At 61.1% G+C, this 12,226-nt stretch overlaps 2 protein-coding genes across 2 annotated transcripts; both read right to left on the bottom strand.

Moving 5' to 3' along the window:
• Positions 1 to 4,618, bottom strand: LOC144246165 (serine/threonine-protein kinase pim-1-like). The gene is made up of 8 exons (XM_085579533.1): positions 4,557 to 4,618; positions 3,619 to 3,734; positions 3,047 to 3,150; positions 2,904 to 2,954; positions 2,237 to 2,603; positions 1,668 to 1,844; positions 1,242 to 1,346; positions 1 to 56 (listed from the first exon to the last, which is right to left on the bottom strand). The coding sequence occupies exons 1-8, from the start codon at positions 4,616 to 4,618 to the stop codon at positions 1 to 3; spliced, it is 1,038 nt and encodes a 345-aa protein (XP_085435659.1).
• Positions 4,619 to 6,323: 1,705 nt separating this feature from the next.
• Positions 6,324 to 10,941, bottom strand: LOC144246164 (serine/threonine-protein kinase pim-1-like). Its single transcript, XM_085579531.1, has 8 exons — positions 10,880 to 10,941; positions 9,942 to 10,057; positions 9,370 to 9,473; positions 9,227 to 9,277; positions 8,560 to 8,926; positions 7,991 to 8,167; positions 7,565 to 7,669; positions 6,324 to 6,379 (listed from the first exon to the last, which is right to left on the bottom strand). The coding sequence occupies exons 1-8, from the start codon at positions 10,939 to 10,941 to the stop codon at positions 6,324 to 6,326; spliced, it is 1,038 nt and encodes a 345-aa protein (XP_085435657.1).
• Between the last annotated feature and the right edge of the window lie 1,285 nt (positions 10,942 to 12,226).

The following is a 12,226-nucleotide window of genomic DNA, read 5'->3' as shown; positions in this document are numbered from 1 at the left end:
TTAATGAGCAGTCGAAGGTTCTGATAATGTGTGAACCTGGAGCTGCACTGCCTCAGCTGGTTCTCTTCAATAATGCAGAGTCTTCACTCAAGGTTCAAGTGATGTGCAGTTGAAGATAAACTGTCATAGTGTATTTTTTCTCCTTTCTTTTATACATGACAAAAAAAATCTAAATGTGCATGTCAAATCTAAAGCTTGCTTTCTTTTTAGATGAGTGATGCAGATCTTCTTTGTGGCTACTGCACAGGTATTGAAACTGGCTTTTTAAAATTATGCTATCCAAACCAGTTTCAATATATTTTCCCTTAAAATTATTTTTAAAAACTTTGCATTCCAAGGTAATGTCAAATACATATTTTATCATCTTGCCATAGTATAAATCGAAACAACAAAAAAAATCTAATAAGTATTGGTTACAACCGCTACCTCTCTATAAAGTAGTTGTCCTGGTTTGTAAGATAAGCTTGTATTCTATTTGCCATCTGTTGGAGGTTGGGCAGGTTTATTATCTCTTGCAAGAACGATGGTTTGCTCTGAAGAGGTAATCGTTTGTTAATGGGCCATTGACTGGCTCACTGCAGGCCCGGTAACGTAACACCATCCCAATTTGAGATGCTCCACCCAGAGGGGGAAGCCAAGCACTCTTTTATGGTATAAAGTGGTACCTTTTTGGGAGACAGAGCAGCTCTCTCTTTGCGGGATTCCGAGAGAAGCAGCTCCTTCAGCGAGAATCCCAGAGAACTGCCTAGCCCTGCCTCCCATTTCATAGGAAGAAAGAAAAAGAGTTCAGCAGGGCTCAACCTGAAATGATATTTTGTAGCTTCTGGCTCTCCTCAGAGTTCTGCTAAGAGAGGAACGTCTCTGTCCCTGAAACCAAATAACCCCTGGAATGCACACATGGACCTGTGTGTCACTTCAAGAGACACCAAGAAGCCCTGCCACTTTGCAAGAGCAGCTGTTGTTCCACTGCCGCATTTCTTGGCTAGGCAAAGCCCCTCCTACCCGCACTACGGCCTGAGCTGGAAGATATAAAGAACCAGCCGGGAGGGCAGGCATGGAAAGCTTGACAAAGGCTGAAGGCAGCACTCTGATTCCCCCCTTGCCCAAGACGTTTCTTTAGCTGAAGTTGCTGAAAAGAACCAGCCCCTTGACACACCGCAATGGGTTTGCTGTTTTATTTTTCGGCTTCTCAGTCCTGCGCGGGACTCGCTAAATTGGTGCTGCAGAGGCTCCGGCAAGGCATGAAAAGCGCCGGCCCCGCACCCAAGGGTGGCATGAGATCTCCTCCAGCTCCGGCCTGTCCGCAGGGTGCTTGGCCAAACACCATCGGATCAGGTGCTGGAGCTCTGGGGAGAGAAGGCAGAAAGCGCCGGTCACTGGCAGAGTCTCCTGCCCAGCTGCCCCCGTCGCCCGTGGGGCCCGGGCCATGTTGTGCCGGGCTCTGGGCCGTGCCGGGCTCCCGACCGGCTCTGCCCCACGCGGGAGAGCGGCACGGCGGGACACGGCCGCCTCCTCCGGCCGCCCGTGCCGCGCTGACCCCGTCGGCACGGGCCCCTCCTGCGGCCGGCCCTGGAGGGCAGATCCACGTCCCGCGGAGCTGGTGAGGGCCGCGCCGAGCTGCGCGCCGCCAGCTGCCAAAGCCCGCCGGCTTGAGGCCGGACACCCACCTGGAGAGAGCTGCTGCCGGAAGACGAGCTTGCCCAGCACGATGTCAGGCTCATCCTGGAAGGGGAGGCTCCCGCAGACCATGACGTACAGCAGCACGCCCAGGGACCAGATGGTGGCCGCGTGGCCGTGGTAGCAGCCGAGCCAGATCCACTCGGGCGGGCTGTACACGCGCGTTCCTAGGGGAGACAGGCGGCGCTGGCCGGGCGCAGGCTGCTGCCTTCCAGAGCCTGGCGGCGGCCTCCGGCCCGAGGCAGGGGCTGCAGCCGTGGCCACAGCTTCCCCCCGAGGCCACCCCGCGTCCCCCAGCCAGCTGGCCAAAGGCACGAAACCATTCCGCAAGGCCAAGAAGGCCAGCGGAGCAGCCCAGGCCCTCGTGGGCCCGCTGAGCCCAGGGGCCGGGAGCCGCTTTTGCCCCCCCTCTGTCGGCAGGGCCGGCAGCCGGCTCCTGGGGCTCGGCATCCGCCCCGTTCCTAAAGGCGGCCGGCTGAAGGACGCAGCCCGCAGCCCAGGAGGGAACGGGGCCGTGCGGTGCCTGGCACCGGGAGCAGGGCTCAGGCCATGGGCTCACCGGCAAACCCCGTGAAGGCCCGCTCCTGGAGGAAGGTGCCGCAGCCGAAGTCAATGAGCTTCAGGTGGCCGCTCTCCGGGTTCACCAGGAGGTTCTCTGGCTTGATGTCCCGGTGCAGGACGCCGCAGGCGGTGCAGTGCCGCACGGCCTCCAGCACCTGGCAGAAAAGCCAGCGCGCCTGCTCCTCGCACAGGCAGCCCTGCTCCTGCAGGAACTGCAGGAGATCCTGCGATGCCTCCGGACGCTCCAGCACTAGCACAAAGCTGTCCGGCAGCTCAAACCAATCGAGGAGCTGGATGATATTCTGGCAGCCAGAGCCCACCTTCTCCATGAGCACCACCTCCAAGGGCACGCGGGTGCCGTCGGGCTGTGAGCAGGAGAAAGTCAGTGCCTGCAGCAGCCTGCTGCTGCTGCTGCTGCTGCTGCTGCAGCAGCCCTGGGGCTGCGCTGCGCCCTGCCCGGGATGCCCCAGTGCCCCCTGGCGCAGCCTCCCAGGCGCTTGCGCTTCCTCCCGCCCGGGGGATGCTCGGGGCTGCCGCTGCCCGGCCCCAGCTCCGCTCTCCGGTGTGCCCAGGCCCGCGGGGCTGCGGCTCCGCACGCTGAGCCCGCCCCGGGATTCTCCCTGCCCGCCACGCCCCGCTCTGTCCCGCTGGCCCCGTTCACTCACCAGCTCGTCCCACTGCAGGACGCTCTCCCGGGCCACGCGTTTGATGGCCACCTGCGAGCCACGGAGAGAGGAGGGCTGAGCTCCAGCCCTGCCGCTCCCCGCCGCTGCCCCTCCTGCCCCGCCCGGCCGTGGCGGCCACTCACCGGGCTCCCGTCCGAGAGGCGGATGCCCGAGTAGACGGTGCTGAAGCCGCCGCTGCCCAGCTGCGGGCCCCACAGGTACAGCTCCTGCCGCTGCCTCTGTTGCCCTGCGGCCGAGAGAAGCCATCAGCCTTGCGCCCAGAACCCCCCGCAAGTGCCCGCGAGTGAAGCGGGCCGGGCCCCCGCGGCCGCCGCGCTCTCACCTGCTTCCTGCTGCGCGCCGGGCAGCGGCCACCGCCCTGCAGCCGCCGGGCTGGCGAGCGGCAGAGCCGGGCCGGGGCAGCGCGCACAGGCGGCTGCGGCAGCCCCGGGGCAGCGGGGCAGGGCGGCACCGTCGCTGTCCCCGGCGGCGTGGGCTGGGCTCTGCTCCTGACGACGGCCGGGGCTGCAGCCCGAGCCTTGGCACAGGGGGATGCCAGGAGCGGCTGCAAGGCAGACAGGGCTTTTTCAAGCCGTGCCGTCGGAGGCACTGGAAACAGCCGGCGACTAGGCTGCTCGCAGGGGCCCTGGCCTGGCCTGGCCGCGCCCCTCCAGAGCCCCGGGGGAGCCGCAGGCAGCTCCTCGGGAGATCTCACCTGCTACTAGAAAGGCCTTGGCAGCACTCGAGGGCTGTCTTGGGGCAGCTTCCTGCAGATGGAGGAACCTCCGTGCTGTCTGGAGGCCCGTCTCCACCACCAGGCTGGGGCTGTTGCTGGCGGGCAGAACCAGAAGAGCGTCCTGGCTGTCCTGGCTGCTGTGGGATGCCCACTGCTGGCTGCAGGACGCTTGCTGCCCCGCCAGCTGCTCCTGAGCAGGCTCCCCTGCATCGGGCTGGGCTCCCAGTTGGACTTCTGGGCTTTCCCTTGCCATGCCAAGGTTCAGGATTTCGCCCGTGTTGTTGTAGTCCGTCAGTCCAAGGGAGCTGGGAGACCTGTCCACGGGCTCTGCTCCTTCTGCAGGCTGACAGGTCTCACTGAGCCTCTGCAAGGGATGGAGGCTGTCAGAGATAGCAGAGGCTCCTGGCAGGATGCAGGGTCTCTGACAGCCTGAGCTTCCTGCATGGATGGTGATGTCTCTCCCCTGCTGTGCCATCCTTGCAGGCCGTGAGGCTCTCCCAGGGATGGAGAAACTTGCTGGGAGCAGCCTCTGGACGGGATGGAGGCTTCTGGAGGAGCTGGCTAAGCCACAGCAGGGCAGGTGGCCTTGGTTCTGCAGCTCCTCCAGTTCTTTCCACAATGCCTGCCACATCCCAGAATAGAGCGGCTCACGTGTCCTGTTGCCATCCCCGAGGTGCAGCATCAGTTCCTGCAGCTCCCGGGCCTCTGCCAGGCAGGGGCCGCAGCTGCAGGGGCTGCCCAGGGGGCTGGCGGGAGCACGTGGCCGCTTGCCAGGAGTCGCCCGAGGCCTGGGGAACCTGGGAGCCGCAGGGGCTCCTCGCTTCCTCCGTGAGCCTCTGGGCTGGACCCTGGGGCGCTTCCTCCACTTCCCTCTCCGTGTCCGCCGGCCCCGCGGTTGCCGGTGGCCAAAGGCCCACCAGACAGCCACGGCGGCCAGCAGCAGGAGAAGCACGGTCAGCAGGACGTCACCGTCACCCATGGCTCCGGCACGTCCCGTCGCGACTGCACTGGCAGCTGCGGGCGCTGGCCCGTCTCACACTGCGACAGCGCGGTGATGTCACAGCGATGTCACAGTGCTGCGGCCAGCACAGCCCTGGGACATCACAGCCCTGCCTCACGCCAGCGCTCTGCCCCTTTGTGCAGTCACAGCCCTGCCTCGGCCCCGCCCTCCGCAGTGCCCCAGGAGGGATGAGGGGGCTCCCTAGGGGCACTTGCCAGCTCTCTGGAGCAGAGCGGGTGGAAGATTCTTCTTTACGTAGGACACAGGGATGAGGAGGGGAATGTTGATGGTCTCACCTCCTTGCTGGCAGAGCACGGGACATGGATTGTCCAATGTGCCACTGCAAAGTCCTTGAGGAGGGCAAGCCCCGCTCAGCAACATCCAAGCCATCCGTGTGCTATCCACCACATTCCCGTGCTGAATCCAAACCCAGCTCTTTGCCGCTGCCTGGGAAGAAAATGGATCCTATCCCCTTGAAAACCAGTACATCACCATTCTTCACCCAGCACACCCTGTCTCTGTTTGTCTCACAGCTGGACACCTGCTCCAGATGTATTCTGCGAGGAACAGGATCAAAACTGCACTTAAAACCCTGAAATAGAACCTGCTTTGCCTTCCCATCATCCATGAGACCAGGCCAGGACATCGCTGCTGTTTCTATGCTGCTGGAACTCCAGTGGTGTGAGCTCCAGTTGAGGGATCTGTGACCTGTGGACGAGCCCAGAAAGGAGCAGGACACCCGCAGGCATCCGCGGCTGGGAATAAGCCCATGGCAGAGCAGGAATCTCTCAGAGTACCTGTGGCCATGGTTGTTTCCATGGCCAAGAAGGGATTGTGGCCCAGGGATAAACCTGAAGCCTCTGTGGCTGTGGATTAGGCCATGCTCAGCAGGTAGCCCTCGAAACATCAGTGCCTGTGCCTGGGGTCGTGCTGGAGCACCTGAGAGCCATGACCATGGAAGAACCCCTGGCAGAGCAGTTACATCCTTGGGGGTGCTGCAGCCGTGGTTCAGGCCAAATCCTTTTCTTTACTGGGGATGGAAAACTTCATTGCCTATAGTTAGTATCAAATCATGTTTGTAAAAATTGAAGGTTCTAAATTCTTAGATTCAGGACAAATAAAATACTGCTAATTTTCCTTCAGCTATTTCTTTTCTTGTTACACTTGTGTGACATCAGAGAGATGTCAGCGTGACATCACAGAGAGGTCTGTGTAACATCACAGGAGCTTGTGTGACATCACAGATGGCATTGTGACATCACAGAGAGCTGTGTGACACCACAGATGCCCATGTGTTACCACAGAGAGCTGTGCAACGTCACAAAGGTGTCAGTGTGACATCATAGAGATGTCATTGTGATGTCAGAGGAGGTTGTGTGACATCACAGAGAGCTGTGTGGCATCACAGATATTAGTGTAACATCACAAGGATGTCCATGTGACATCACAGAAAGATTTGTGACATCACAGAGGTGTCAGTGTGGCATGACAGAGAGCTGTGTGACATCACCCATGGAAAACCTCTGCCACAAATGGCATTCCTGAGATCAGGGCTCCACCTTTGCAGCGTAAGGGTGCTTGTGATGGAATGGGATGGCTTGGTTCCAGTTTTGCTCTGACAGTGGCAATGACAGCAGGAGAATGCGCTGTTGCCTCGCAGAGGCAGCCACACTATTTTCTGCTTTTAATGAGCAGTCGAAGGTTCTGATAATGTGTGAACCTGGAGCTGCACTGCCTCAGCTGGTTCTCTTCAATAATGCAGAGTCTTCACTCAAGGTTCAAGTGATGTGCAGTTGAAGATAAACTGTCATAGTGTATTTTTTCTCCTTTCTTTTATACATGACAAAAAAAATCTAAATGTGCATGTCAAATCTAAAGCTTGCTTTCTTTTTAGATGAGTGATGCAGATCTTCTTTGTGGCTACTGCACAGGTATTGAAACTGGCTTTTTAAAATTATGCTATCCAAACCAGTTTCAATATATTTTCCCTTAAAATTATTTTTAAAAACTTTGCATTCCAAGGTAATGTCAAATACATATTTTATCATCTTGCCATAGTATAAATCGAAACAACAAAAAAAATCTAATAAGTATTGGTTACAACCGCTACCTCTCTATAAAGTAGTTGTCCTGGTTTGTAAGATAAGCTTGTATTCTATTTGCCATCTGTTGGAGGTTGGGCAGGTTTATTATCTCTTGCAAGAACGATGGTTTGCTCCGAAGAGGTAATCGTTTGTTAATGGGCCATTGACTGGCTCACTGCAGGCCCGGTAACGTAACACCATCCCAATTTGAGATGCTCCACCCAGAGGGGGAAGCCAAGCACTCTTTTATGGTATAAAGTGGTACCTTTTTGGGAGACAGAGCAGCTCTCTCTTTGCGGGATTCCGAGAGAAGCAGCTCCTTCAGCGAGAGTCCCAGAGAACTGCCTAGCCCTGCCTCCCATTTCATAGGAAGAAAGAAAAAGAGTTCAGCAGGGCTCAACCTGAAATGATATTTTGTAGCTTCTGGCTCTCCTCAGAGTTCTGCTAAGAGAGGAACGTCTCTGTCCCTGAAACCAAATAACCCCTGGAATGCACACATGGACCTGTGTGTCACTTCAAGAGACACCAAGAAGCCCTGCCACTTTGCAAGAGCAGCTGTTGTTCCACTGCCGCATTTCTTGGCTGGGCAAAGCCCCTCCTACCCGCACTACGGCCTGAGCTGGAAGATATAAAGAACCAGCCGGGAGGGCAGGCATGGAAAGCTTGACAAAGGCTGAAGGCAGCACTCTGATTCCCCCCTTGCCCAAGACGTTTCTTTAGCTGAAGTTGCTGAAAAGAACCAGCCCCTTGACACACCGCAATGGGTTTGCTGTTTTATTTTTCGGCTTCTCAGTCCTGCGCGGGACTTGCTAAATTGGTGCTGCAGAGGCTCCGGCAAGGCATGAAAAGCGCCGGCCCCGCACCCAAGGGTGGCATGAGATCTCCTCCAGCTCCGGCCTGTCCGCAGGGTGCTTGGCCAAACACCATCGGATCAGGTGCTGGAGCTCTGGGGAGAGAAGGCAGAAAGCGCCGGTCACCGGCAGAGTCTCCTGCCCAGCTGCCCCCGTCGCCCGCGGGGCCCGGGCCATGTTGTGCCGGGCTCTGGGCCGTGCCGGGCTCCCGACCGGCTCTGCCCCACGCGGGAGAGCGGCACGGCGGGACACGGCCGCCTCCTCCGGCCGCCCGTGCCGCGCTGACCCCGTCGGCACGGGCCCCTCCTGCGGCCGGCCCTGGAGGGCAGATCCACGTCCCGCGGAGCTGGTGAGGGCCGCGCCGAGCTGCGCGCCACCAGCTGCCAAAGCCCGCCGGCTTGAGGCCGGACACCCACCTGGAGAGAGCTGCTGCCGGAAGACGAGCTTGCCCAGCACGATGTCAGGCTCATCCTGGAAGGGGAGGCTCCCGCAGACCATGACGTACAGCAGCACGCCCAGGGACCAGATGGTGGCCGCGTGGCCGTGGTAGCAGCCGAGCCAGATCCACTCGGGCGGGCTGTACACGCGCGTTCCTAGGGGAGACAGGCGGCGCTGGCCGGGCGCAGGCTGCTGCCTTCCAGAGCCTGGCGGCGGCCTCCGGCCCGAGGCAGGGGCTGCAGCCGTGGCCACAACTTCCCCCCGAGGCCACCCCGCATCCCCCAGCCAGCTGGCCAAAGGCACGAAACCATTCCGCAAGGCCAAGAAGGCCAGCGGAGCAGCCCAGGCCCTCGTGGGCCCGCTGAGCCCAGGGGCCGGGAGCCGCTTTTGCCCCCCCTCTGTCGGCAGGGCCGGCAGCCGGCTCCTGGGGCTCGGCATCCGCCCCGTGCCTAAAGGCGGCTGGCTGAAGGACGCAGCCCGCAGCCCAGGAGGGAACGGGGCCGTGCGGTGCCTGGCACCGGGAGCAGGGCTCAGGCCATGGGCTCACCGGCAAACCCCGTGAAGGCCCGCTCCTGGAGGAAGGTGCCGCAGCCGAAGTCAATGAGCTTCAGGTGGCCGCTCTCCGGGTTCACCAGGAGGTTCTCTGGCTTGATGTCCCGGTGCAGGACGCCGCAGGCGGTGCAGTGCCGCACGGCCTCCAGCACCTGGCAGAAAAGCCAGCGCGCCTGCTCCTCGCACAGGCAGCCCTGCTCCTGCAGGAACTGCAGGAGATCCTGCGATGCCTCCGGACGCTCCAGCACTAGCACAAAGCTGTCCGGCAGCTCAAACCAATCGAGGAGCTGGATGATATTCTGGCAGCCAGAGCCCACCTTCTCCATGAGCACCACCTCCAAGGGCACGCGGGTGCCGTCGGGCTGTGAGCAGGAGAAAGTCAGTGCCTGCAGCAGCCTGCTGCTGCTGCTGCTGCTGCTGCTGCAGCAGCCCTGGGGCTGCGCTGCGCCCTGCCCGGGATGCCCCAGTGCCCCCTGGCGCAGCCTCCCAGGCGCTTGCGCTTCCTCCCGCCCGGGGGATGCTCGGGGCTGCCGCTGCCCGGCCCCAGCTCCGCTCTCCGGTGTGCCCAGGCCCGCGGGGCTGCGGCTCCGCACGCTGAGCCCGCCCCGGGATTCTCCCTGCCCGCCACGCCCCGCTCTGTCCCGCTGGCCCCGTTCACTCACCAGCTCGTCCCACTGCAGGACGCTCTCCCGGGCCACGCGTTTGATGGCCACCTGCGAGCCACGGAGAGAGGAGGGCTGAGCTCCAGCCCTGCCGCTCCCCGCCGCTGCCCCTCCTGCCCCGCCCGGCCGTGGCGGCCACTCACCGGGCTCCCGTCCGAGAGGCGGATGCCCGAGTAGACGGTGCTGAAGCCGCCGCTGCCCAGCTGCGGGCCCCACAGGTACAGCTCCTGCCGCTGCCTCTGTTGCCCTGCGGCCGAGAGAAGCCATCAGCCTTGCGCCCAGAACCCCCCGCAAGTGCCCGCGAGTGAAGCGGGCCGGGCCCCCGCGGCCGCCGCGCTCTCACCTGCTTCCTGCTGCGCGCCGGGCAGCGGCCACCGCCCTGCAGCCGCCGGGCTGGCGAGCGGCAGAGCCGGGCCGGGGCAGCGCGCACAGGCGGCTGCGGCAGCCCCGGGGCAGCGGGGCAGGGCGGCACCGTCGCTGTCCCCGGCGGCGTGGGCTGGGCTCTGCTCCTGACGACGGCCGGGGCTGCAGCCCGAGCCTTGGCACAGGGGGATGCCAGGAGCGGCTGCAAGGCAGACAGGGCTTTTTCAAGCCGTGCCGTCGGAGGCACTGGAAACAGCCGGCGACTAGGCTGCTCGCAGGGGCCCTGGCCTGGCCTGGCCGCGCCCCTCCAGAGCCCCGGGGGAGCCGCAGGCAGCTCCTCGGGAGATCTCACCTGCTACTAGAAAGGCCTTGGCAGCACTCGAGGGCTGTCTTGGGGCAGCTTCCTGCAGATGGAGGAACCTCCGTGCTGTCTGGAGGCCCGTCTCCACCACCAGGCTGGGGCTGTTGCTGGCGGGCAGAACCAGAAGAGCGTCCTGGCTGTCCTGGCTGCTGTGGGATGCCCACTGCTGGCTGCAGGACGCTTGCTGCCCCGCCAGCTGCTCCTGAGCAGGCTCCCCTGCATCGGGCTGGGCTCCCAGTTGGACTTCTGGGCTTTCCCTTGCCATGCCAAGGTTCAGGATTTCGCCCGTGTTGTTGTAGTCCGTCAGTCCAAGGGAGCTGGGAGACCTGTCCACGGGCTCTGCTCCTTCTGCAGGCTGACAGGTCTCACTGAGCCTCTGCAAGGGATGGAGGCTGTCAGAGATAGCAGAGGCTCCTGGCAGGATGCAGGGTCTCTGACAGCCTGAGCTTCCTGCATGGATGGTGATGTCTCTCCCCTGCTGTGCCATCCTTGCAGGCCGTGAGGCTCTCCCAGGGATGGAGAAACTTGCTGGGAGCAGCCTCTGGATGGGATGGAGGCTTCTGGAGGAGCTGGCTAAGCCACAGCAGGGCAGGTGGCCTTGGTTCTGCAGCTCCTCCAGTTCTTTCCACAATGCCTGCCACATCCCAGAATAGAGCGGGTCACGTGTCCTGTTGCCATCCCCGAGGTGCAGCATCAGTTCCTGCAGCTCCCGGGCCTCTGCCAGGCAGGGGCCGCAGCTGCAGGGGCTGCCCAGGGGGCTGGCGGGAGCACGTGGCCGCTTGCCAGGAGTCGCCCGAGGCCTGGGGAACCTGGGAGCCGCAGGGGCTCCTCGCTTCCTCCGTGAGCCTCTGGGCTGGACCCTGGGGCGCTTCCTCCACTTCCCTCTCCGTGTCCGCCGGCCCCGCGGTTGCCGGTGGCCAAAGGCCCACCAGACAGCCACGGCGGCCAGCAGCAGGAGAAGCACGGTCAGCAGGACGTCACCGGCACCCATGGCTCCGGCACGTCCCGTCGCGACTGCACTGGCAGCTGCGGGCGCTGGCCCGTCTCACACTGCGACAGCGCGGTGATGTCACAGCGATGTCACAGTGCTGCGGCCAGCACAGCCCTGGGACATCACAGCCCTGCCTCACGCCAGCGCTCTGCCCCTTTGTGCAGTCACAGCCCTGCCTCGGCCCCGCCCTCCGCAGTGCCCCAGGAGGGATGAGGGGGCTCCCTAGGGGCACTTGCCAGCTCTCTGGAGCAGAGCGGGTGGAAGATTCTTCTTTACGTAGGACACAGGGATGAGGAGGGGAATGTTGATGGTCTCACCTCCTTGCTGGCAGAGCACGGGACATGGATTGTCCAATGTGCCACTGCAAAGTCCTTGAGGAGGGCAAGCCCCGCTCAGCAACATCCAAGCCATCCGTGTGCTATCCACCACATTCCCGTGCTGAATCCAAACCCAGCTCTTTGCCGCTGCCTGGGAAGAAAATGGATCCTATCCCCTTGAAAACCAGTACATCACCATTCTTCACCCAGCACACCCTGTCTCTGTTTGTCTCACAGCTGGACACCTGCTCCAGATGTATTCTGCGAGGAACAGGATCAAAACTGCACTTAAAACCCTGAAATAGAACCTGCTTTGCCTTCCCATCATCCATGAGACCAGGCCAGGACATCGCTGCTGTTTCTATGCTGCTGGAACTCCAGTGGTGTGAGCTCCAGTTGAGGGATCTGTGACCTGTGGACGAGCCCAGAAAGGAGCAGGACACCCGCAGGCATCCGCGGCTGGGAATAAGCCCATGGCAGAGCAGGAATCTCTCAGAGTACCTGTGGCCATGGTTGTTTCCATGGCCAAGAAGGGATTGTGGCCCAGGGATAAACCTGAAGCCTCTGTGGCTGTGGATTAGGCCATGCTCAGCAGGTAGCCCTCGAAACATCAGTGCCTGTGCCTGGGGTCGTGCTGGAGCACCTGAGAGCCATGACCATGGAAGAACCCCTGGCAGAGCAGTTACATCCTTGGGGGTGCTGCAGCCGTGGTTCAGGCCAAATCCTTTTCTTTACTGGGGATGGAAAACTTCATTGCCTATAGTTAGTATCAAATCATGTTTGTAAAAATTGAAGGTTCTAAATTCTTAGATTCAGGACAAATAAAATACTGCTAATTTTCCTTCAGCTATTTCTTTTCTTGTTACACTTGTGTGACATCAGAGAGATGTCAGCGTGACATCACAGAGAGGTCTGTGTAACATCACAGGAGCTTGTGTGACATCACAGATGGCATTGTGACATCACAG

The sequence above is a fragment of the Lonchura striata genome, chromosome 4 (genome assembly GCF_050655825.1).
Source record: "Lonchura striata isolate lonStrDom1 chromosome 4, ASM5065582v1, whole genome shotgun sequence".
In the NCBI taxonomy this organism is placed as follows: domain Eukaryota; kingdom Metazoa; phylum Chordata; class Aves; order Passeriformes; family Estrildidae; genus Lonchura; species Lonchura striata.
Note: the sequence above shows the minus strand (reverse complement) of the source record. Positions and strands in the feature narration are given on the sequence as shown.